Genomic DNA, 27,125 nt, shown 5'->3' with positions numbered 1-27,125 from the left:
TTATTTCATTTTCACCGATCGTTTGATTAATCAATTCATCCCGTGGAGCAGCCATTGACATATGCCTACTCAAACACAAAAATCAGAACTGAAACTCGAATCTCTTCGCACTGTAAAGAGCACGCAAATTTCGTCACCTCTACACTCACCGCACCATGTGAAAAAAAGAATTGGTGAGAGCGTGCAAAGGAACAAAAATAAAGAATAGAAATAAAAAGAAGAGAGACGAAAATTTGAAAAAAACAGAATTTCAGTACTAAGTTAAAATGATTGATTTCAAAAATATTCAATACAGCAAAATGGATTAATATACAATACATCTAACTATGGTTAAATTATATTAGAGTTAATCTAAGTAACTGATTATAGTTAAAATATAACAAACTTTAGCTACTATACACAGAGGGTAAAAAACTAACTAATAATAATTGAACAAATTTTTAAGTTTAAATACTATAATTAATGAAATTCAAGTAACGGTTACACCAATCGCTAATTTTAACCCCTAAATTTAAAAAATAAATGAAATTAGTAAGTTTCAATCACATAAGGCACTCCAACTATTATTACACATTCACAATTCAAACTGGGAATGTGATAACCCGCTAAAATCTAAACCTTGGTTATAATATTTTGATGTACAATGCAATTTCCTCATTGTTTGAACTTTGTTTGATAGGGTGTGGTATGGGAACCGTAATTAAGAAAAATTCATAGTTTTTAATTACTATTTATTTTCAGGTTTCCACAAATAAATGCACGTGAATGATCACTTTTGATCATGGACCCAAAATTCAACCGAAATTAAAGTGGACATTGCATTGGAGAGGGTTCTATTTTTGGCGTTTATGACTCTTTATCAGTGCATAATTCGGTCATTGACATAATTCTTTTCTACTCTCTTTATGATGATGATTGCAACCCACATTAATTAGGTGTTTAATAATCTTAATTATATTGTAGCTTGAGAAATGAGAAGGCTAGTTTATGCTCAAATATTCTCTGGTTTTGGAATTGTATTTCCCCTTACACAACAAAATATTTCAATAGAGGTATAATAATTGCATCTATAACCTGTGTCAATGCTTTCCCTTATAAGGTAAATTAAATGTTTATAGAAAATCTAAAATGTATACATTAGTGGTGTACAATTATTTGATAATATGTGATTAAAATTAAAATCATGATGAGTAATAACAAGCTATTGTATTATAATCAATCAATATAATTGTTAAATTAAAGTATCAAAATTAATTCAATTTCAAATATTGATAACCATGTGTTTTGATAAGAGAAAAGGAACATTGATTAGTAACTTAACCTATTAGTATAAAATTAAGAATTCAAATAGCAACTTTCATTCACATAATTAGCAAAGATAATTTATTCAAAAAATAATCATGTTGTGATATTCAACTGAAAGATTCATTTATTAATTTTATTACATTATTATTATTATTATTATTGTTCTTATATGAACAACCTGAACGTAACTTCGGTTACAGGGAGTTGATGTCGAGCTTTAGTCTTTAATGCCGAGTTATAAGTTGAGATAATAGTCCAAGCTTCTAGTCGAGAAGGATGTCACTTCACGGAGAGTATGAGCAAAAAGGAAATATACCTGCAAAAGAGATTCTAATGTTTAAGTTAGTACTGTAAATTTAGTGTGTCCGTTAAGGATAAGATATCATACCTTTATAAGTTGAGTATAAAAGGTCGTTTACATTACCGTTGATTATCTGAATTGAAGAGTAGTTATTAGGTTTTAATAAGTGATAATGTCTGGTTGGACATTTTTATTCCAGGACGTAAGGTATAACGCCGAATTATAGCGTAAAGTGGCGAGTTATGACATCAAATTTATAACAGCAGTATCAATTATATTATGCCTTTCGATAATTCAATATATAATTAATAAATAATGAAAAATATTTGTATAATTATGAGTGCTGAAAAATCCGAAATAAAACGAGTGAAATTAACAAATAGAGTTTCATTTATGTGGAATTTGAAGGAACTTTTTTTAATGATTATTTTTTTGTTTGACAGAAGATTTTCTTCTCTTCTTAGTTGTTAGATTTGGTGTTGGAAACTCCTTGAGTTTTCTAAGATGTCCTGGTCACACATAACTCTGACACGATCCGATTGATAAGGGGACACGTGTATCATACACTGTTGATAAGCCAGTTAACTTCACACAAGCTGTAAAAAACACCACAATTTCCACGTGTCATCATCTCACACCCCATTTCATTGAATTTCCCCATGATCACTAACCAAACAACTTATCATTGCTCCAATTTACTTTCTCTCTCTCTCTCTCTTGACAAAAGATTAAAGATATGCAAATGGCATTGACTTTTCTCTTTTTCAATATTTGTTAATATAATATTATTGATTTAATAGATGTTGACTCATCATTGATTATAATATGATAATATCTCCTCTCACAAATAATTGTCATTTTGATAAATTAGTATATTATTAATTTTTTAATGTGCTGATTTTATATTAAAAATGCACCATTAATAGATAGATATAGTAATTTTGTTTACTAATTTGATTTGCAAAAATAGTATAATAATAATATAAAAGTTTATTAAATCAATCATATTATATATATAACTAATTTTTTATATACATATATCATAATTATTTTATTTAATTTGACAAAATTCTTATAAAATTATAACCTTTTAACAAAAAACTTTCTTTTTCTTTTTGTTTTTTTAAAACACAAACTTAAGAATTTGGATTTATAAATTACGACATGTATCTTCTTAATCAATCTTTTATTACTTGGTTTGTGTCATTATCTAATAAAATATAAATTTTATTAAGATTTATTCTTTTTCCTTTTAAAATAATTATTACTTTGACTTTTTAATACATTGAAAAATTAATATGCTCATACACAAAATAAATCTATATACATTAATTTTTTAATGTATTAAAAAAAGTTAAAAAAGGAATATTATTCTTAAACAGATGCTGCTGCTGTACTAGTTAATATCTGGTGTTATGTCTGAACTTTCTCTCTCCAAAAAGCAGTTTCTCTCTCTAGGATAGAGGTATGGAGCCCATAGCTTTGCTGTCTTGTAGCTTCTTCATTGTTGGGCTTTTATGGGGCTTGTCTGCTCAGCTAACAAGAAATGTTTAAAAGGAGCCAAAATAATAAACTTTATTGTCATTTTTAATTTTATAATTCTTCAATTCCATGCACATCTTCTTCTATCTTCAACAATTTTCAATTTTTTCTCCATCATCATCATATGCATAGTTCATACACAGTAGCCTGCTACATATGAGAAGGTAGAGAGTTGAAAGGAAAAGGAAAAAAAAAAAGGAAGATCAAACCCACTTGTGTTCTTTCTTCTTCTTTCTTTCTTTCTTTCTTTCTTTCATGCTTGATTTGATGGATCCAGAGATCTAAATGCTTTCACAATAATACATACACACTCTCTAGACCCTTCACCTGTTTTATTATTTTTTTCCCCAGATCATCCATATCTATATTCTTCAATTGGGGCATAATTCAGTATAAGCTTAAGCTTCTAGATAATCAAAGGTTTAATTTTTGAGGGTGAGATCTTTCTCCTGACTTTTACTTTGTCCTTTTATTGAGTTACTAGGTTGTTTTTTTTCTATGAAACTAATAGGCTATCTTTGTTGTCATTTTTGGCTTTTATAGAGATTAGTGTTGTTGGGATTTCATCTTCCAATGTAAATGTTAGGTTACATTTCCAAAGGGCTGACCAAAAGTTTGTTTTGACCAAAAAGAGTTCAATTTTTACTTGTCCCTATTGAGCTGTTATACTGTTTGTGATTGAAAAAGCAACAAAAGATTAAGAGTTTTGGGGGTGTTGGGTTGTGTTGAACTTATAATTTGACTTAATCTTTCATAATTTGTTCATTCTGTTAAAGTTTGTAGTGAATTAATTTATCATCTTCATTATTGTTGTGGTGACTGATGTGTAGTGAAGGACTAAAATCAACTGTGACTGAAAAATTGTTTTGGGGGTGAAGTTGTTCTTGGATGGTTGGTAGATGTGGAAATTCCTGAAGGTTGTGTGGTGAGATGAGGGATGTTATCAGAGTTGATGAACTTTTTGAGGGCCTGCTTTCGGCCAGGTTCGGATAGGTATGGACATGGTGGTTCGGATGCTGGAGGAAAACAGGATGGACTATTGTGGTACAAAGACTCCGGGCAGCATTTGCACGGCGAGTTTTCGATGGCTGTTGTCCAAGCCAACAACTTGCTGGAGGATCAGAGCTATATCAGATCAGGATGTTTAAGCACAAATGAGTCTGGCCCTTTTGGCACCTTTGTTGGTGTCTATGATGGCCATGGAGGGCCAGAGACGTCGCGGTTTATCAATGACCATCTAGTTCACCATCTTAAGAGTAAGTGACTTGAACACCAAGAAAAAAAAAATGTTTCCTTGTTAAAGCAAATTATTGTTGTTTCTTAGAGATGTTTAGTGGAATGGCTTTCATTTCAGGGTTTAGTGCAGAGCAACAATCAATGTCAGTGGATGTTATTCGCAAATCGTTCCAAGCAACAGAAGAAGGATTTACATCCCTGGTTGCCACACAATGGTCGATGAAACCACAAATTGCAGCTGTAGGATCATGCTGTCTTGTTGGTGTTATATGCAATGGAAGCCTTTATGTGGCGAATGTTGGTGATTCGCGGGCTGTTATGGGAAGAGCAGTTAAGGCAACTGGGGAAGTTTTGGCTGTCCAGTTGTCTGCAGAACACAATGCATCGATAGAATCTGTAAGACAGGAGCTGAAATCTATGCACCCTGATGATTCACAGATTGTTGTTCTGAAGCATAATGTGTGGCGTGTGAAGGGCCTTATCCAAGTAAGTTGATTCTAACTCATAAAATGAGGTTTACAACTGTTGAACTCTGATTTCAATGAATTATCTATAGATAAGGAATAGGATATGATAGCGTTGTTTGATCTATGTAGTTGAATCTATCTAAGTCCTGAAATGTTCCGAATTCCCTCGGCTTTGTGCAATTCGGCTCTAGCAACTTCTTTTGATTTACGATGTCATTGCGCCTTATCATATATCATGTCTGCAATAAGCCTGGTTGACAATAATTTAGCAAAAGTTAGTTACATCCGAAAAGTAGGACCTTGAGATTGTCATATCTGATCCTTCTCTTCAGCTTTGTGAAGATCAAGTTTTTTTGGACATAGTAACTACATTATTTCTAGTCCTGCATCTATTTTACCAATTTACCTACTCAGATAAAACCAATTTCTTTATCATTCTTGTGTTATGAGCTTCAGCATTGCTTGACTTGGAGCTTTTTCTTCATTCCATTTTCTACTTTCACTACTTATAATGCATCTTCATCCTGCAGGTTTCTCGATCTATTGGCGATGTATATCTTAAAAAGGCCGAGTTCAACCGAGAGCCTCTATATGCAAAGTTTCGCCTTCGCGAACCAATAAAGAAGCCTATATTGAGCTCAGAACCATCTATATCAGTGCACCAGTTGCAGCCACAAGATCAGTTTGTTATATTCGCATCCGATGGACTTTGGGAACACTTTAGTAATCAAGAGGCAGTGGATATAGTTCAACATAATCCCCGCAATGTAAGTTATATATTTAAATACTCTTCTAGACTGGAAATTATTTTAGACTAAAAGAATTCAATGTGGAATTTCACTGATCCTTTTTGTCCTGAATAGTGTTGAATGTTACTGTAATATTTGCTTCTCTTCATATAATCCTTTATTATGTTGCAAGTCCAATCATATTAGTAACTTTAACCTTACTTCAACTAACTTTCCTTCTCAATCTCATGCATTGTAACATCTTCATTACAATGATCTACTATCTCAAAACTCAAATAAATACAAGCATCTGATTGGATCTTTTTTTTAGGGAATTGCAAGGAGGCTGGTTAAAATTGCCCTGCAAGAAGCAGCAAAGAAAAGAGAAATGAGATATTCAGACCTTAAGAAAATCGACCGAGGGGTTCGTCGCCATTTCCACGACGATATCACTGTGATTGTTGTGTTCATAGACTCAACTTTTGTGAGCAGGGCAACTTGTGTCAAGTTCCCTTGTATTTCTCTTAGAGGCGGCGGCGTCAGCCTTCCTTCTAACACACTGGCACCTTGTACAACCCCGACAGAGGCCGGCGCCACCTGATTATTTAAGTTGCATCCTATCCTTGTCTTTTTCATTTTCTTGTGTGAATACCAGGTATCTTCAAGTAGCAATGAGAAGAGAGCAGCACATGCAATTCTTTAAATGTGAAACTGTAACATGTAGAATTATAATACTCATGTTTTAGGTTCCTTCCCACAAATCAAAAGAACAGAAAAGGTATATATATACATATATGATGACCATCTATAAGAGTTGCCTTGGCACCATTTACCTTGTTCAGTGTTCATTTGCATGTAACCATTTCTGGGGAAGTTTTTTTTTTTTTTTTTTTTTTGTTTCCAGCTGTATATAGAGCTTTGTAGTCTATTCAATGGAAGGTGGGAGATGGAGAGTTCATGTTGTGAAAGAAATTAAATGAGTGACATTTCAGGGAATACATACATGTTTCATTATTTCAACTTTCAATGCTTAGATTTTGAGAGAAGTAATGTGTTAATACTTCCTTTGTTCTTTGTCATCTGTATCTAGATTGATATCAAGGAACTAATTAATTATTTTTCAGCCAATATCACATTATCTAGTCGTCGTTTACACGAGTCGTTTAGACTACTTACTTAGATGGTTAGGAACTAATTAAAAAATTTTGAATTGTGGATGACGTTTTATTCTTCAGGCAAATGATCAGAGACTGAAAATGATATTTATTCTAAAAAAATTGTTTAATATTGATTAGTTAAGAGTTAACTATATATATATATAGGAATTAATCAATGAGTATCAAGAGAATTAGTGTAGCTCCACCTTAGGTTAGGATGAAAATGGCCCAAGTTGAGTCGAGTTTTGTGTTTGACGAGTCTGACTCATGTTATAATAGACGGTTCAAGTCTAGACCTGTTACTTTTTATAGGTTTTTTTTTTTTAGGTTTAAACTCGGCCTGTTTAAAGTCCGATAAGCTCACGAGCCTATTTGAAAAGTCTAGTTAAGAGTTGGCTATATATATATATATAGGAATTAATCAATGGGTATCAAGGGAAACAGTGTAGCTCCAGCTTAGGCTAGGGTGAAAATGGCCCAAGTTGAGTCGGGTTTTGTGTTTGACGAATCTGACTCATATTGTAATAGACGGTTCAAGTCTAGACCTGTTACTTCTTATAGGTTTTTTTTTCAGGTTTAAACTCGGCCTGTTTAAAGTCCGATAAGCTCACGAGTCACGAGCCTATTTAAAAAGTCTGTTTCGTAAATTAGAACTCAAAATTTAATAAACTTAAAAAAAATTAAATTGACATTACATAAATTGTAAAATTTATAATTCATAATTTGTAAAAAAAAATTATTTATATATCTGTCTTCAGCGCATATAATAACCATACTTACAATTCATAAACTTTTTTCTTTGAAGAAAAGAACTACGATCTTAATTAATATTGACTATTGATTCTTTTTAGTTTTGTTTTGTGTTTAATATAAGTGAATAGTTAAAAATCTAAACTAAGAATAATTTATTTTTACAGAAAAAATATTTTGACGAGCTGGTTAAACGAGTTTTGTATTTTTTTTTTTTGTTACCCACGGTATCTTCCAACCAGGTCAAGGACTAATTTATCGCAAATCTGAACTTAATTTAAGAGTTCACTCGACCAAAAAATTCAAACTAATAGATTTTACAAAAAATCCAAACCTAGTCTATTTAATAAAATAAACCGAACCGAGTCAAGTCAAAAAATAAATCGAACCACGAACTCCCGTCGAGTAGCCTGCCTCACTTCCACCCCTAACATAGGCTAATCTCTTCCCCATGATTGAAGTTGGAAAATGATCATTTAAAGCACCGGATAAGATTGGTGCAACAAAGGTTAAAAACCACCTAATGTACCAATAATCAACTAACTCACCATGTACACCTAAAAAAACAGTTCTCTCTCAGTTTTAGCTTGCAATCATTGAGGTTTTTGGCCACACAACAATAGAGGAAAGATTGCCACAGTTCATGAAATATACTGCCCTCAATTTAGTACTATGATGGTTTACAAAGTACCCTTCATCATATGCATCCTTTAATCATGATATCCTTTACTGTAACTACCACCTTGTCTATCAACTTGTATTTTTATTGATTAATTTTTAAAAGTATAGATAATAACACAAAATTGACTGAATATTTAGTTGGAAATTGGTTACCTTTGAGAACCATGATGATCCCATTTGGCATTTTTTTCCCTAGGTGAAACATAAATGGTTAAATACAACCAATTATTTTTCTTTTGTGAAATTTAATATTTTGCATATCATCATAGCCTATAGTTTTAACTACTATCAATATCATTCACTTTTAAATAATAGAAATCCTTATATAATTATATAGAAATTGGAACAAAAAGAATATCAGATTCATTTATTGATTCTCCCCCCTTATCCCCACATTATCCAAATATCAACACTTTTTTTTTCTTTTTGTTTTAAATTACTTAAAATTGAGATTCGGCAGTAAATATAATTTCTTAGTGTGTATTCCATTAAATAATTCAAAGGTGATTGAAACCTTCACTTCTCATTTGTTAATGTTTTCTACTTTTCTTAATAGTCACATTACATCCTTAAAACAATCTTATCACGAGGAATAACAATAAATATATCTGATAGCTATATGTAATATTTTCTTTTGATTTCTAGTGAGGACCATATTTTGGAAGGCAAATTTAACTATTTTAGAAAGATTGGCCTCTTTTTCTATTATTAGGGAGGAGATATCTTGATAATTTTTTTTAAAAAAATATATGAAAATCTTGCCAAAAAAATTATATAGAAATATTTAGAGTAAAATATTATTTTGATATGTAACGTTAGACTAAATTTAAATTTGGTCATTAATATTTTAAATATCATATTTCAATCTCACAAAATTTTAAATGGATTGGTGTTATTCCACAATTAAATTTAGCATGAATAATTAGTGTATTTAAGAGCCAATATAATGTTTGATAAAATTGACCTATTAATAATTACTAATGTAAAATTTTTTCGTTAGTTATTCGAGTCAAATTTAACGATAGAAAAATATTAAATATATTTAAAATTAAAATAAAATGTTTAAAATATTAAAAATTAAATTAAAATTTGGCTCAAACATTAATAACAAAAATAATACTTTACTTAAATATTTAATGACTTGAATATCAAAGGCAAAACTTCCAAACTAATTTGCAAGGAATTAATTAAACAAAAGAATAATATCAAAAGATAGTACAAAGAAAATATAAAGACAACAATTTTTTAATTTATTTTTTATATAGTGTAGTATAAAACAATTTTACATAAACAACTTATCGTATATTATTATATTAGCAAAATAACTAAATTTAAAATGTATTACTTAAAAAAAATTATTTAAACGTATGAATTTTATTAGCGCAAAAAAATTATTTCTTTATAAAATTCTAAATTTATTTTTCAACATTTAAAATTCTGATATTGTAATTAGTAATTATTGGGTATGTTCCATAGTTCCATGTATGTGACAAAATAATTGTTATTTCCATGATGGTTCGTGAATTTGTTTGGTCCATCTTAGATCCGTGACCCAACAACACCATCAACATCACACTCTCTTCTTCTTCTTCTTCACAGATCAAACACACTCACACACCTTCCCTCTCTCTTCTTCGATCTCTCTGGTTGGTTTCTTACTCCCTTCATAATAATAATTCTAATAATTCCTCTCCTTTTTTTTTTAATTAGAAAAAGATATATTTTTTTATTCCAACCCAGCGACACAGACCATGATCACTTGCACACTGAAATAATAAAGGGTCACTGCAAAGTTTTAATCTTTAAGCTGTTTGGTTGATTTTACTTTCTCTTAATTCTTAGTGGGTATTTGAATTTCACTAATTATTTTTTGAATGAAACGGTTATTATTTGAAGTTCCAAGGATGGGTGTGGCTCAAAACATTCCTGACATGGAGGAGGAGGGAACCTTGGAGATTGGAATGGGTAAGTGTATGGCACCTCTTTTACCCTTTAATTTTTTACTTTTATGTTATGATTCTGAGTATGTGTTTCATTGGTTGATGAATTAGCAAATCACCATTACTTTTTTGTGCTTGTCATTGTGGGGAAGAAAAGTATTTTTGAATGGTTATTGGGTTGATCAGTTTATCACATTGGCAAGAATAAGATTGTTTTTTGATGTTGCAGAATACAGAACTGTGTCTGGTGTTGCTGGACCGTTGGTTATTCTTGATAAAGTTAAGGTAATGACTAGTTTTGATGCTATGCTTATTGCATATTCTAGAATTTTGAACTTTTCTCAATGAAATGTATCACTTTCTGCACGGAGTGACTGAATTTTATACTGATCAACTGCAATAGGGACCAAAATTTCAAGAGATTGTTAATATTCGGTTAGGGGATGGAACTTCTCGGCGTGGACAAGTTCTAGAAGTTGATGGTGAGAAAGCTGTTGTTCAGGTGAGTGGTTACTGCCTAACTCCAATATGCATGCTATTGTCATTTAGGGCTGCTATCATGAAAACTGGGATGAAGTTTATTCACTGTTTTGCTACATTGATTAGGTCTTCGAAGGTACCTCTGGGATTGACAATAAGTTTACAACTGTGCAATTTACTGGAGAGGTATAACTTGTTTTTATTATTTTCTACTTTAGCTTGATGTTCATGTGAAATTGAGTTTGCAAATTCATTGTAAAATTTTCATGAAATTTCTGCTGTTTTGACTTCATTGTTAGTTTGGGAGCTATATTTTGGTTGTAGTTAGTATAGGGTCGGGATCAATTGGTTTTTCAAATATGTTATCTTCTAAATTATAATTGTGAATAAATAAGCGAACTAGAATAACATGTGCTTAGGGAGGAGGAGGTTATATTTCCATTATGATTGCATTGCTTTTGAGTTAACTTGATTAGTTCATATATTTGATTTTATGTATTTGTTTTTGGAACGGTAACATGATAAATAATGTGGAGACATCTATTGTATAGTAGAGTACTACATGCATGATAATTGGGAAAACCAACTTCAATAAGAAATAATGGATGAGTTATGATCTTTTGAGGTTCTGTCCTTCATAAGGTATGGCTTCAGATTTGTGTTTGTTTATCAAACTTGTTATAGAGGGGCAATTCTATTTGACAATCCTTTTGCATTCTGATAATGTTCATTTAATTTCTTATCTGTTCTACCAATTTATCTATGACTATTGATTATGGAATTCTTTTGGATTTTGATTCTTTTGAATCAGTTCAGCTGTTGAGTTTCATCTTTTCCATGTTTGGTTACATTCCTAGGTATTGAAAACTCCTGTTTCGCTCGACATGCTTGGCCGCATATTTAATGGCTCGGGAAAACCCATTGATAATGGTCCACCCATATTACCAGAGGCTTACTTGGACATATCAGGTATATAACTTCTCCTCGGGAGGTCTAAAACTGTATGTTTATTACTGATGTTCTTAATATTCTCCCAATATTTCAGGAAGTTCCATCAATCCTAGTGAGAGAACCTATCCAGAGGAGATGATACAAACCGGAATTTCTACAATTGATGTCATGAATTCTATTGCTAGAGGTCAAAAGATCCCTCTATTCTCGGCTGCTGGTCTCCCCCATAATGAAATTGCTGCACAGATATGTCGTCAGGCTGGCTTAGTCAAGCGATTGGAGAAATCTGATAATCTTCTTGAGGTATAGCTGAATATAAAAATGAATTTAATCTAATTTTTAACAACAAATGGGAGAGATGGTTTATGATTTCTGTTTAAAATTATATTTCGAAGAGGGTATAAATTAAGTTGATATGACCTTAGCTTGTTTGATTTCTTACATATGGTCGATTTTGCTTTATTTATTTAAACTTGCATTGTAAGATGATGAATGTGGTTTCTGACATATATCAATATATACAGGGCGGAGAAGACGACAATTTCGCCATCGTGTTTGCTGCTATGGGAGTTAACATGGAGACTGCACAATTTTTCAAACGTGACTTTGAAGAGAATGGCTCAATGGAAAGAGTGACCCTTTTCCTGAATCTGGTAAATCTTCAAAACCGTTATGCAAGTGTTCTGTTATTGTTCCTCATTTTTTAATTTTTATTTTTCTACTTTTCAATTTCCTTCACAGTAATTCTGAAAAAAGTTACCATGCTTTTTTGATGTATTTAAGATCTGATATCTTGGCAATTATATATGTAGGGGTAATATCCAATGATTATTTTTTCAAATTTTGATTTATGATTTGCTTGAACTGCTTTTGTTTGTTACAGGCCAATGATCCTACAATCGAGCGTATCATCACCCCTCGTATTGCTCTTACTACTGCTGAATATCTGGCTTATGAATGTGGCAAGCATGTTCTTGTGATACTCACAGATATGAGTTCATATGCCGATGCTCTTCGTGAGGTAATGTTAAAATGTTTCAACTCTAATTTTAAAAGTGGAAGTTAAAGTAAAGAAAGGAGATGATAAACCCGTTTGCAGCCTTTGTCATTCTCTTATGATCTTGATTCTTTGTATGTCTACAGGAAATAATTTAGGATTGTTTCGTAATTGCTACTTGCTAGAGACATTTCTTACTTCTTTTCTTTTCTCTTATTTTTCAAGCATGAGAAATAAGTCAAATAACATAAAAATATTGGAGTATTTCTCAAACAATTCGATTGAGAGCTGGATCATTCACTCTGGATCCTATAGGTATCTGCTGCCCGAGAAGAAGTGCCAGGACGACGTGGCTATCCCGGTTACATGTACACAGATCTTGCAACAATATACGAACGTGCTGGAAGAATTGAGGGACGAAAAGGCTCTATTACTCAGATCCCTATTCTAACTATGCCAAATGATGGTGATAAAATATTATTGAACTTTATCAGCTCAGTTGGATTTATGCACTCTAAATTATGACGAATCATCTTTCTCGAACTTCTTTGCAGATATCACGCATCCAACTCCCGATCTTACAGGATACATTACCGAGGGACAGATATACATTGACAGACAGCTGCATAACAGGCAGGTGCGTTATGTCGAAGCTCTTTGCTACTTCGAATATTTTCATGAAATGAAGAATAGAATGCATCGAAATGTATATTACATGATATTTAGTTTATAAATAGGCTTTTACTATATTCTTTCTTGCACTAATGCCTGAAGTGAACCATGATCTACTCTTATATCCAATCAACTTAAGGTGATCTTTTACATAGGTTACACAAATATTGAGTTGTTATGAGGATTCTAATATTCGATTCAAACTAAACATTTGTATTCTTCTGGATTGAGCAGATATATCCACCAATCAATGTCCTTCCGTCACTGTCTCGATTGATGAAGGTAGCGTTGATTCTTTATCTGTTAAAAGTTTCAATGCATGAGTGATTTCTTCCACTTTCTATTAATTATATTGATGCAACATTTGCTTCTCTTCAGAGTGCCATCGGCGAGGGAATGACTCGAAAGGATCATTCTGATGTATCCAACCAGGTTTGATATTGTTTGTTTACTTTTTCAAAAAGAAATAAACTAAAAAAGATCTGTCTATAAACTATGTTATAGGTCTTTATTTTGTTTATTTATTTGTGTTTCAGCTCTATGCAAATTATGCCATAGGAAAGGATGTTCAGGCAATGAAAGCTGTGGTTGGAGAAGAAGCACTTTCATCTGAGGACTTGGTCTGTAATCTTTTTATCCCAAGATATTTTCACTTGACACTGAAAAAATCTTCATTGAAGTGGTATTAAAAATTTTTATTTTTGATTAACAGCTATATCTGGAATTTTTGGACAAATTCGAGCGAAAGTTTGTGACGCAAGGAGCTTATGACACCCGCAACATCTTCCAGTCACTAGATCTTGCGTGGACCTTGCTTCGGATCTTTCCCCGGGAGCTTCTTCACCGTATACCAGCCAAGACCCTCAACCAGTTCTACAGCCGAGATTCCGGTAATTGATGTCATAGCCGGCATGCTCATGCTCATATTTTTTATTGATTTATATATTTCTTAGATCTTCTCACCTAAAAATTAAAGAGAGTCCATATATCTTGTGTCCAGCATATATATAAAATAAATGTTAGTGATGAGAATGAGACCCCTTAGAACTTAGATCTTTATATTTTCATTTTTCCACTGGGGTGGTGAGGGGAGAAAGCTAGTTATCATTTTGGGATGGCTTTAATTGCACTCTTAAAGATTCAATTCAATTCAGTGCAGTTAGAATTTTGTTGACATTGCCTTCCCTTGTATGTTTTATTGTTTAATTTAACCTTGTAATTTATGGCTTTAGTTGTTTGTTTTTCTGCTTTATATCAATTGTTTAGATTTACAAGGATAATTTATTAATTAGGTTCTTTTTAATAAGATTATAAAAAATAAAAGCTTAAAATCAGTTAATATTTTTTTATTTCTAATAGCAGGTCATTTACTAAAGAATGTTACATTATTCTATTTTTTTTGGAAGCGCATTTGCATTCGTTATAGATTAATATGTCGAAATTTTTTAATAAAATAAACCAAAAATGGTCCAAACCAAAGGAAAAAAGAAAGTGAAAATGGTTGGATGATGGATGGTCTAACAATAAAGAAACTAAGCTTTCAAAAAAAAAAACAATAAAGAAACTAGAGTCATTGTTTTTATTTTATTGATTATGCAATCATTTTGCACTTGATAAGCACGGAAATAAGGATTGAGGAGCAGAGAGATTAACTAGAGAGAATGAGAGGGTAAAAGTGTAAAATCCGAGAAAAAGGACAAATTGAAAGATATTTAAGTTTTTGAGCATTTAAAAATATATTTAAGTCTTTGATCTCTTTAAAATTTAGACACATTGATTTTTAGGTTTAATTTATCCTATTTTAAAAACTTTCCCACGTGAGTATCCATATTGGCCGGGTTGGTACAAAAAGAGTCACGTTTAATTTTTGGGTTGGGTCTAACAAATTCAAGTGAACAGTAAGAATCAATGTGTCTAGATTTTGAGAATGTTAAGACTTAAATGTCTATAGACCAAAAGGTCAAGAACCTATTTATTCTTTTCTCATAAAATTCTAAAATTAAATGAAATCAAATCAATTTTAGTTGAAATATATTCAAAACAAAATAATCAATTTCTAAATGAATAGATATTTTTTGGTAGTTTAATGAACATAGTGTATACTGTATATGTTTAATTCATAATCATCAAATGAAATCATTTCATCTTCTTATTTCAAATCAAATTTTTGACATAATTTTTTTTAAACAACCTTTAAGATAAAGAAGCTTAAGCATAATTTATGTTTAGCATCAAGTATCAAGTTCTCAAGATTCCTCAACTTTTGATGATTCTCAAGAGATAAGTCACACTATGAAATGATTGAAAGATAAAAGCCCTTTCAGTAGTTGGTTTTCAAAAAAATCAGTGTGCAAAATGAAGTATGTTGAGGAAAGGCACCAAAACCAAGTTATTTTTATCAATAAATAAAATGTCACAAAATTTTATTGCTCAATAATAAATAAAAGGTTGATTCCCAAATTCAATGGACTAGCTCCTCAAGTTTGATACATATATCACTCAAAGCATAATTACCCTTTGAGCGCATTAAATATATATGATGAAAGCATCTTTTCTTTTTCCATTTTTTTTAGTGATAACTTTCTATCACAAAACATTAAAACATTAAAGTTCAATAGATAAATATATCTTAATAATTTAGTACTTACATTCGGGAAAGCATCTCAGTTATTAGTTTAAAACTTAAAAAATATAGACTTTATGAGTTAATATTAGGATGTTTTGAGAGTGCTAATTATTATAGTTGTTAAAGTATCAACTCGAATGATCAGCTCATCCGTATGTTTAAACAAGTATCGAAAGTTTAAATTTTGTTTTGTATATGTATTAATTTATTGGCTAGCGACAGATCCTTAAATGAAGTTCGAATTCTTGTTGAATTAGTCCTTGATCTCTTGAATTGAGACGAATTAGTTCTTAACTTCTCAAATTAGAGGATACCATAAAAAAAAACGTCTTGTAATTATATAACCTTTTAGAGGAATACTAATAATTAAGCAGATGACATCTAAATTAGGTCATGAAAATATTTTTACATAGATATAATATATGTTATATTAAATAATTTAATTTAATATATTAAATTATTTAATTATTATTTTTATATAAAAATATTTTACGTGAATAGTCACTCCAAATTAAAGGATTTGCAAAGTAGAAATTACTTGAATATTTCCCAAGGAAGCAGTAGTGCCAATGTATGAGAACTATATATACTAGATTTTTGCAAATATCTAAGGTTATATATGTATATAGCAGGGTGTTGTATTTATATTTCCCATACTTGATATTGCTTATTAGTTATTACAGCATCATCAGGCTTAGATGTATGATACCTTTAATTTGTTTAATTGCGTCTTTAGTAATCTCAGACTTCCAACTTTCAAAATTTTCAAAACAATATATATCGATCATGGTACAAAAACAATATTTTTATTTTTTATTTTTTTTAAATCTATCATATAAAATGTTTAACATATGTAGCTATATTAATATAATTTCATAGAAACTATTTTGATAAGTAAAACCCTCCCATGATTGATAGCTACTAATTTGAAATCATTAACAATAACAAGAATAATAATATACTATTAGATATTCTCAATAATACATATGGAATTATGGATAACTTATTCTTTTCGGAAGAAATTAAGAAGAAAGTTAAGATATATTACAAATCATAAAGTTGGTTGAGCATGACACCTAGGAATCTAGTTTGGTTTCGAAAGAAAACATCATATGACATAATCCACGAGAAATCTTTAGCTAATTAGTTGGTCTAGTCAATAATTGGTCACCCTTCATGTAAATCAAATTACCAAACCTTTATGAGCAATGATCAAGCATTTAGAGGATAATTGATTTTCACTAACCAATAAAAAAAAAATATAGCGAATAATAATATGGGAGGGAAATAAAAAATCATGGTGGTTGTTCTTCAATGTCGTGTCACGCACCTTCAACAATACCTATTTTCAGTGTGTTGAAATGGTTATTATTGATTAATATATTTATTTACAAGGTATCTATTATACTACAAAAAAAAAGAACTATTTAACATGATTTTTTTTAACAACTATAGTTAAGTATAAAAATTAATATATATTTTTAACAAATATTATAAATATCAAATTCTCTATATTTTTATGATGAATAATTTGATGGTAGAAAATTACTCCTCAATTTTGACATTCATTTATTTTCAACTTATTCCATTATTCTTTTTTTTGTTAAGCTCCGTCAATTTTGACATCACACTGCTTTCAGTTTGGAATCATACTACTCATTCTTCATCTTCAAAATCTCAATTTATTCTTTAGTTTCAAGATCTCATTTCATTCTTTGTTAAAAATTTTTGTTGAAAATTTTTTATGGTTAATAAATGTAAAAATAAATAGTATTTTTTACGGTTAATAAGTATCAAAAAAAATATATTCTCAAATTTTTTTTAACAATTTTTTTTACGGCCAATATTTATCAAAATAAATTTTAAACTTTTTTTATAATTACTTATATGTTAAAAATACTATTTTTTACAAAATTTTTATTAACATATTTTTATAATTAAAATAGTGTCAAAATTTATTTTTTTTATGATTTTTAATTTTTTTGACACATAATAATCCTAAAAAATAGTCTATATCATATAGAGTGGACGGAACAATTTGTGGATAACTAATAATGATTGAATTCATTTTATTTTATTTTATTTTTTCTTAAAGTGGTTAATAGCTCTATATAGCCTATGACTAAATTAAAGTAATAAACGCAAAGTGACAAAGAAGGGTTTGAAAATATAAAAAAATATAATTATGACTTATTATTAAGCGGTAAAGTGAATTAAAAAAGCAATATTTTTCATTGTTCATATGTTAATCTTCGTTGGTTCAAGCCAGCAAGGAAATTAAAAGTACTTGATGTAACATTTAGTTTCTTTCTGCCTAGGATTCTACATAGTCCAATTAGCTCCGATGAAAATATATATAATTATATATTAATATATACAAGTCAAAGTTTCTCTCTTATTTTTAAATTAGGATATGATAAATCTACACTTATTAGACCGTTAGTGTTGTACATGGGAATAGTAATTCTACCCGAAAATTTAGTGAAATGAAATTTAGTTCTAGATTATTGATGAGCATGTGTCTATTGAAAAGTCAAGTAATTTTATATTAAGAGCTGAGGTTATTTTATGACTACTTAAATCACGGATATTGTAATTAATAAAATTTGTTTGTGTTGAGATTAATTAACAGAAACAAATCTAATCATTAGATCTCACATGTTGATAGTTATCATATTATATAAAGTTATGTATTTATGTTATTAAATGGTAATAAAACGCTTAAATTAAGTTGCCTTTTGTGTTTCCAAATGTCACTAATTTAAACTATATATATATAAAATCAAATAATTATTCAGTCTTTTCACTATCACAATAAACTTATACAATCTCACTTAATAATATTTAATTTCTCCTTAGTATTTTAGAGGTGAGGTTAGAATTATTGTTCATAGTTGTGGAACATAGATTTATATAATTAGGATACGAGACTGTTCTCAAATCAGTAAAAAGTCTAACTATTAACGGGTATTAGAATTAGAAGTAGATAACAAACTTTAAATGCGTGTTAATTAAGTTTTTTATTTATAATTTTAGAAAAAAATAGAAAAAAATAGATAAATCCATGTAAAATATACACAAAATATTTAAATATGATCCAGATTATGTTTTTTTATAAACTGATATATCTCTATAAAAAATATTCTTGAATCGACCACTATTTTAGATTCAATTTAAAAGTCATAAACGTAATAATTTTTATTATCAAAAATATTATTTATATATTAAAATTAAATATAAAAATTAAATATCAATATATTTATGTATAAATATAAATATAAATATAATTTATTTTATTTTTAATATATATTTATATTAATAACTAACTTTAATAATTAATTTTAATATACACATACCATAATCTTTCTACTATACATGACAAATTCCTAATTTCTCATAGACATTAAGATCTATTGAGAGATTTCATGATGAATTTACCATATATATATATATATATATATATATATATATATATATATGCAAACATGCAGCAACTTATATTATTGATATTTCCTCTTTTTCACTCTTTTTTAAGTATTAAGCGTCATGTAGGGCAACTACCCAATATACTATGAATAAGTTTTGAACAGATTGTGTCTTGTGCCTACGACAGACATTAAACTTTTGAATTTCATAAATAAATTAATCGGGTGAAGATACAAGTGCACTTAAATTTCGTAAGAATGATGATATTAAATAAATTGTATAACCTTATCCTTTTTTAGTTTATAATATATGTACATGTTTTTGCCAGCTGGCAAGTTCAAACTAAACGACAAAACATTTAGAGCGTGTTTGATGCTGATTTGTTAGAATTTTTGCAAATTTTAAATATAATGTGATTAAATTAAACCGATGTAGTTGCATTATTTTAAAATTTAGTTCAGATACATAATTAAATGCTAAAATTAAAAAAAAAAGATATATTTGTTCTCAAAATTTTTTAAAATTACTTTTATAAATATCCAAACAAATTATTTTAACAAAAAATGTAATTATCCAAAATATTGCTTTCCCTTTTAAAATTTCTTCATCTAAACACATTTTTGAATAAGAAAATTGTTTGGATTAGATGAATCCAATAACATTTTTATCTAACAGAGAATAAACCTTAAATCACAAATTCATTAAACAAAAGATAATAAAATTAAAATCAAGTGAATTTAATTTAAATAAAGTTATTAAAATTCATTTTAATTATAAAGTGTGTTTAAATTTGTTTATTATTAAATTAAACCTGTATTAATGCAAAAAATTTTAAATATCTTTATTTAATAAATATAAAATAAATATATTAAAAATTTAAATTTTTTATATTCTTAATAAAAAAATTTAATTTAATAATTTTAATATGTATTCTAAAAACATAAGATAGATCAATTTTAATTTATATAGGTTGCCCAAATTTCAAGATTTATATAAATAAATAAGAAGTGCTTCAATTAATTACTTGGGGTCCAAGAGCTCTTGAAAGGAGTCATAATAACTTAATAAGATGACTTGTCTCGTTAACTGATTCATATATACTATGTTTTAATAGTTTTAGGAATTGAGGGCACTAACTACTTGCATTGGGTCAACAAGAAGCCTCGTACAAGTGCAGGCAGGTCTTTGTTTATTGAAAATTAAGAAAAATTAGACCACAAATTATTTAATTAATTTGTTTTTAATTTGTAAAGTAAAGTATAGGAGTATATATTGTATATGTTGAGCATGTGCCCCAATTACTTATTAGCTAAGGGTTTATAATATTTTAGTTTTCTCTTTATCGAAAGGTGACCTAGGTTTCCTAAATAATGATCCAACCTACCTGTCTAATCTCTCTCTCTCTCTCTCCAAAGACATATCACATAGACTCAGAGACATAACATTTTAACTTCACCCTAAAAAAAAATTTTAATTTTAATTTATTTATAACATAAAATAATTTTATACGTATATTTAATTATATAATATTATATTAATAAAAATAATTACTTTTTATATTAACGATATAAATAATTATTTAAAAAAATAGGTATGATTATAAAATTATATAAAATATTTTATATTATATTTTCTTAAAATAATGTATATATAATAATAAATTAAATGTGATTTACAAAGAAATTAATATTGTTTAATCCCATGATTATTTTATTGAACCATATGCTTTTCCTAGTTGTGAGAATGGCCGCAGGTTCCACACGCTTTATTTTTTTTGTTTCTTTAATTTCTTTGCCTCTCTCTTTCCCTTCCAACCTCATCTCATTCCATTTCCTCTGCAGTACTCAATTGATCCCTTTGTTTTTCTATTCGCAAACTGAGGTTTGAATCATTGGGCACTCCTAATACTTCTCTCTCTTTTTCTTTTTAATATAAACCCACTCCCCATAATTTATATTGTTCATACTACTATTCTTGTAATTTCTCTCTTATTTTAATTACTACTATATAGTTTTTTCATTTTTATATAATTTTGTGCTGTTCCCCTTTTGTGTTTTACACTTTCTTTAGAAAAACTCTTTTGTGTGTGTATGGCCGGCATAGACTTGGGTTCAGCATCACACTTTGTTCATCACCTTCAACGCCCTGACCTTGAAGATGATGATAATAACCAAGACCAAGACCCGAGCAACAACCATCACGAGGGTCTTGACCTAGTTTCGCCAAATCAAGGCCCTGGTGATGTTGTTGCTCGTAGGCCAAGAGGGAGACCTCCGGGTTCCAAGAACAAGCCTAAGCCACCGGTGATCATCACAAGGGAGAGTGCAAACACTCTTAGGGCACACATCCTTGAAGTTAGTAGTGGTTGCGATGTGTTTGACTCTGTGGCCACTTATGCAAGAAAGCGTCAACGGGGAATCTGTGTTCTTAGCGGCAGCGGAACTGTTACCAACGTCACGCTCCGACAACCAGCAGCTGCCGGAGCAGTCGTGACGCTTCATGGAAGATTTGAGATACTTTCTCTATCAGGATCCTTTCTACCACCTCCTGCTCCACCAGGGGCCACAAGTTTAACTGTGTTTCTTGGTGGAGGCCAGGGACAAGTGGTAGGAGGAAATGTTATTGGGCCTTTAGTGGCTTCTGGGCCTGTTATTGTTATTGCCTCGTCGTTTACTAATGTAGCGTATGAAAGGTTGCCCCTAGACGAAGACGAGACTCTTCAGATAGAACAAGGGCAACCTTCTGGTGGTGGTGGCGGTGTCAGTGGTAGCGGTGTTAATAACTCTTTTCCAGATCCTTCTTCAGGGTTACCGTTCTTCAATCTACCTCTAAACATGCCTAATTTGGCCGTTGATGGTTGGGCCGGTGGGAACTCTAGTGGTGGAAGACAATCTTTTTGATGATGAGGAGCTTCTTAATTTTTGAGAGGGCACAAAAGGTGAGAAGTTGAACCTCCATCAAAGGTATAATATATTGGTTTTTAATTAATTTTATGAGACTTTCTTCGAGTTGTGTTGTGAACAAGTGCTGATTTTGTATGTCCAAGTGTCTCATTTTCCATTGGCTAGGTGATGTTGTGTAAGGACTTGGTTTTAATATAATTCTAAATTCCTAGGGACAATTGTAAAACATTTCTGTTTGGTTGCTGGAGTTGTTAGAGACTAGATTGTTATTGTGCATTAACCTTAATTGTGGAATAATAAATCGTAGTTAGTATAATCAATAACACAAATCTATCTTTTTGGATTAAATATGTAATTTCTTTGTTTATTCCATGGTTTATTAGTGTCTTATATATTTGGGTGGGTAATTTTTCTCTCCAACATGTGAAACCAAATTGCTCAAGCTAAGTAATCAAGACAAATTGATCACTTGTCTTGTTTGTTTGGTATTGTAGAGAATAATTAATTAAAAGAAGCCTTACATTATTGCGTTTGACCAAGGGAAGTTGAACATCTCTCTCTCATATAATTAAGTAACTCCCACCATGAACAAGTGGGAAGAAAAAACTAATCATATTTCTTGGTTTTTGTTTCTCATTCATTAATTCAATATGTATGTTGTTGTGAAAGTCGTGCGTGTAACAAACTTAATTATTAATCACTTATTACGAATCTAAAAATTTTTTCAAATTGGAGCAACACTTCATACTATAATCTCAATTCAAGATTTCAACCAAGTGGTGATGAGGCCCTAAGTAGTTATATGTATGTTACAATAATTTTTGAAATGTTTTAGTACTATTATTTGGTTATTATATATGATGTTAAAACCAAATCAAAACGCATACATAAACATTGTTAGAAGTCCAATAAATTCTTCAATATTAATGTGTGTATTTAATTACTCAAAGAGACAAAATCTGTGCAGCACTTACTTTACAAAACTAGTTTTTTTTTTTTTTTAAGCTTGTCATATGGTACTACATACTATACATTAGATAAGCTAACCTTGATTATTGCTAGGTTATTGATGAGTGCATACATCTATTTGTTTCGACACGAAAACACAGATTCCTAAATGTAGGATTCAATGTATTTTAGATTCCTCATACCTACCAAAGGCATGTTTATTCATAGCATGTGTCTTAAAAGCATAAAATGTTGTAGCTTTAAAATACTTGCTCCCATCTTTTCCTTTTGTTTTTCTCCCTTCTAATATATGCTTTAATAGGTAAAGATTTAGTTTCAATAATATTCGGGTGAATAAAAATGTGTGATCATCAAGTTTTAGTTTTGAGATTAGTACAAGATCTTTGATGTATTATTTGTTTCTCATCTTTTTATGAGTCAAACACTTTTTAACTAGAAACTAGAAATTAACATATACTCTAAGCATTCATGCTATATATCTAGGTTAAGATTCTTCTTATACCATTGAATAGTATTTTTAGATTTTCTTAATCATCATTAATAAATTAACAGTTCATATATAATAGCTTGTATCTATAAAAATTTGCTTTACTATAAAATGAGAATGATTAAATTGTTTATATTTCATTCACAAATTATCAACATTTACTTACTTATAATTCAATATTTGGATTCATAAGCGTTTTACTTTGTAAAATGTATGTTATTGATGGTACTAAGTGATTCCACCATTAGAAATAATGAATCATGATCATTAATTTTCTGCATATAATATCTTTTATCATGCATGTGTTATAAATAAAGTAGAATTGTTCTATTTTCTCTCATCAACTTGGCAGCATACATTAATTTTCTTCTTCATTATTATATTTCCAAAGTGGTTTCTGAATGAAATGTATATGAGCATGATGTGTTGAGTGGCTAGTAGCTGATAATTGAGGATAGGAACTATAAAGTTTGGTTCTATTTATATCAAGTAATTAGAGAAAAAAAATGGTACTTTTAAGACATGGATATTATTCTAAGACTTTGCTAATTAACAAGTGTCTACTCTTAGGACACCGGTTAATTATGTTACTAGAAGTAGGGGCAAAAAATTTAACATTTTATTTATTTAATTTTAACGCGTTAAACATTCTAATTTCTAGTGCTAAATGTTCATCAATAAAGTGTTAATTATTATATATATATATATATATATATATATATATATATATATATATATATATTATTGCATGCAAGCATCAAGTTTGGATTCTCAGACTACAATTAGGGTTTGTTCCCATAGAGTCGGAATAAGACAGAAAAGTAAATAATAATAAGGTAATATACATATTAAAATTTAAGTGAGATTAATTTAAGGGATGAGGATTTAATTATTTCATATTTATGAATCCAATAAAGATAATATCCTAAATAGTTGAAAGACTAATTGTAATACATCGATTGCCGCCTAATTATTTCGTTAACTAATTAAATTTAAAATTAGGAAAGAGGTAGTGTTTTTTTTTTCAGGTACTTTTTCTAAGCCTTTTCATTTGTTGTGTATCATATCCCAATTCAGGAACTATTATACTTCACATGGATATCTTAATTCCATTATAACTAGTAATAATAATGTAACGAAACTTGATTTATTTTTGTTCTAAGTTCTTCTAAACTTCTTCCCTCCTGAAAATAATGCAATACACACTTGACCCTTTATTACTTTGTTGATAATCTTATAATATAGTTTCACTAGCTAATGAACCTTTATCAGGATGTAAAAGAGTGCTGCATACTAAAGAATGAACCGAAGAATCATTTAGCGGCAGTTATAAACTCTGCTGCTAAATATCTTGTTAGTCATGTTACTATTAATATGCCTCTTTTTTTAACTTCAATTTGTAGAAGTAGTCTTATAAAATAATATCAAAGTTTCTATCATCTAAACATTTAGATTTTAATTGTTGTTAATTAAAAAAAAAGAATTTATAAATTCAAATAAAAAAAATATTTATACAAAAAATTTATACAAATAAAAAAGAGAGTCTTACGTTAAAATGTATTAATATATAATTATTTATGTGTTTTATTCTTTCGATTTAAATTATTATAAAAAATAATTTCATGATATGTCGTCCATCACATAGTGGAGCGTAAAATTTTTATAAAAAGATGATTTAGATTTGAATTTGGAAAAGTAACTAAAATTCTCTGTTAATAAACCTTTTAATGAGGAGTTTCTAGTTGGATCAAGAGATCAGGAGGATTTGTTATTAGAGAGAAAAGAATTCATATTGCACTACTGAATACCTCCTGATGATAACATTAAAAAGAAAAATTACCTCCATGAAAATCCCAACTCTTTGTATGAACTTTTAGCACTTTAGTAAGCTGTTTTAATCTGTTATGAAGACAATTATAATAATTTAATTGATTGTAAATAGTAACCATCCATTAGTTTGTAGAGTTAGATTGCAATAGCAACTCTTTTAAAAATATTAGGAATTCGCTAAAGCCATCTTCATAAATCATAAGCAAGAGAGAATTACTGTGCCACACATCTGTTATCTATCTGTAATGGACTAATGGTCTTTATTAATATGCAAAATCCATTTAATTTCTTTTTAGATTTTCGACATGCCATTCACGAGTTCATGTTTGTAATTTGTTAAATTTGTTAGAGATATAATTATTTGGACAAATCACTGATATATACTAAGCTAAGGGGAGGAAAAATTTAAATGAATAAGCCAAATCAAAAATTGGTTCACACATCAATTAAGAGATATTTCTATATAGTTCGAATCAATCTAATTCGAACTTTATTTTTATATAATTTGAATCACACTGATTCGAACTACACACATGCACACACCCACTAATTCGAATCAGCCTGATTCGAATTACACACAGTAAGTAATTCGAATCAGGGTGATTCGAATTACACACGCTGCACATAGTAATTTGAATTGGTCAGATTCAGATTCAAATTACTCATGATTTAATTCTGCCCATTTTTTTATTAAAAAATTAATAATTAAAAAATTAAAAAATATATTTTATTTCATGCATTAAAAAAGCTAACAAAATATTTAATTACGAGATTTTTTTAAAATATTAATGAACTATCAATTCGAATTTCACACAATATTCTTTTACCCATTTTTAATAGCTCATGAATATTTTTTAATAAATTTTTTTAAATTATACCACAAAAATATATTTTATTCTATACAAAATAATTAAAAAATGACTTAAAAGATGTTAGGAATACTATAAAAATTTGTAATGTCCTAATGACTTAGGACATTAAAGAAATACTCTACATAGTCAATAATAATTTAAAAATTAAAAAATATATTTTTTATCATGTATTTACCTAAATTATTAGAATATTACAAACTTTTATAGTATTCCTAACATTTTTAAGCAACTTTTTTAAAATTATTTTGCATAGAATATAGGGCATTTTAAGCCATTTTAAGCCATTTTAGAATTCTATACAATGCTCTTCTGTCCATTCTTGATAGCCCATAAATATTTTGAAAAAATCTCATAATTAAATAATTTGTTAGTTCATTTTTTCTTTTTAAACAGTTTTGTATGAAATAAAATAATTCTTTTAAAATTTTAAATTATTATTGATTATATAGAATATTTTATTTAAAATTTGAGTACATACATGAATATTTGCATTTAAATTTAATCTTTTTTAATTGCTTCCCATAAAATAAAATATATTTTTTAATTTTTAAATTATTAATTATATAAAATGGTATTATATTTGAAATTTGAGTAAATATAATTTTTAATAAATTTATTTAAATTATACCAAAAAAAGATTTTATTCCATGCAAAATAATTTTAAAAAATACCTTAAAAACTGTTAGGAGTACTGTAAAAATTTGTAATAGCTGATGCAAAGTAATTCGAATAAACCCCATTCGAATTATATAAGAACAAACCCAGGAAGTAAATCGAAACAGCTTGTTTCGAATTAGTAGGGACT

General features: G+C 29.2%; 3 protein-coding genes across 8 annotated transcripts; all 3 read left to right on the top strand.

Annotated features, from left to right (window-relative positions):
• The first annotated feature begins 2,905 nt into the window (after nt 1–2,905).
• On the top strand, nt 2,906–6,633 carry LOC130976315 (probable protein phosphatase 2C 60). 6 transcript variants are annotated; one of them, XM_057901149.1, is made up of 6 exons: nt 2,985–3,071; nt 3,500–3,583; nt 3,979–4,404; nt 4,503–4,870; nt 5,382–5,618; nt 5,911–6,632. In XM_057901149.1, the coding sequence occupies exons 3-6, from the start codon at nt 4,086–4,088 to the stop codon at nt 6,178–6,180; spliced, it is 1,194 nt and encodes a 397-aa protein (XP_057757132.1). In that variant the 5' UTR covers nt 2,985–3,071; nt 3,500–3,583; nt 3,979–4,085; the 3' UTR covers nt 6,181–6,632. The 6 variants fall into 6 exon arrangements, with proteins under 6 accessions (XP_057757134.1, XP_057757132.1, XP_057757135.1 ...); XM_057901148.1 differs by lacking the exon at nt 2,985–3,071 and adding an exon at nt 3,120–3,312; XM_057901151.1 differs by lacking the exon at nt 3,500–3,583 and having other exon boundaries at nt 2,906–3,071.
• A 3,001-nt stretch (nt 6,634–9,634) lies between these two features.
• LOC130976018 (V-type proton ATPase subunit B2) lies at nt 9,635–14,381 on the top strand. The gene is made up of 15 exons (XM_057900752.1): nt 9,635–9,813; nt 10,064–10,132; nt 10,337–10,392; nt 10,511–10,609; nt 10,714–10,773; nt 11,445–11,556; nt 11,633–11,841; nt 12,063–12,191; nt 12,422–12,559; nt 12,851–13,001; nt 13,090–13,172; nt 13,442–13,489; nt 13,586–13,639; nt 13,744–13,827; nt 13,920–14,381. Exons 2-15 carry the CDS (start codon nt 10,072–10,074, stop codon nt 14,103–14,105), a joined length of 1,470 nt encoding a protein of 489 aa, XP_057756735.1. The 5' UTR covers nt 9,635–9,813; nt 10,064–10,071; the 3' UTR covers nt 14,106–14,381.
• Nucleotides 14,382–21,054: 6,673 nt separating this feature from the next.
• Nucleotides 21,055–23,053, top strand: LOC130976044 (AT-hook motif nuclear-localized protein 23-like). The gene is made up of 2 exons (XM_057900783.1): nt 21,055–21,140; nt 21,330–23,053. Exon 2 carries the CDS (start codon nt 21,350–21,352, stop codon nt 22,157–22,159), a length of 810 nt encoding a protein of 269 aa, XP_057756766.1. The 5' UTR covers nt 21,055–21,140; nt 21,330–21,349; the 3' UTR covers nt 22,160–23,053.
• Nucleotides 23,054–27,125: the final 4,072 nt, after the last annotated feature.

The sequence above is a fragment of the Arachis stenosperma genome, chromosome 4, assembly GCF_014773155.1.
Source record: "Arachis stenosperma cultivar V10309 chromosome 4, arast.V10309.gnm1.PFL2, whole genome shotgun sequence".
Lineage (NCBI taxonomy): Eukaryota > Viridiplantae > Streptophyta > Magnoliopsida > Fabales > Fabaceae > Arachis > Arachis stenosperma.
This window is presented reverse-complemented; position numbering and strand designations above follow the sequence as displayed.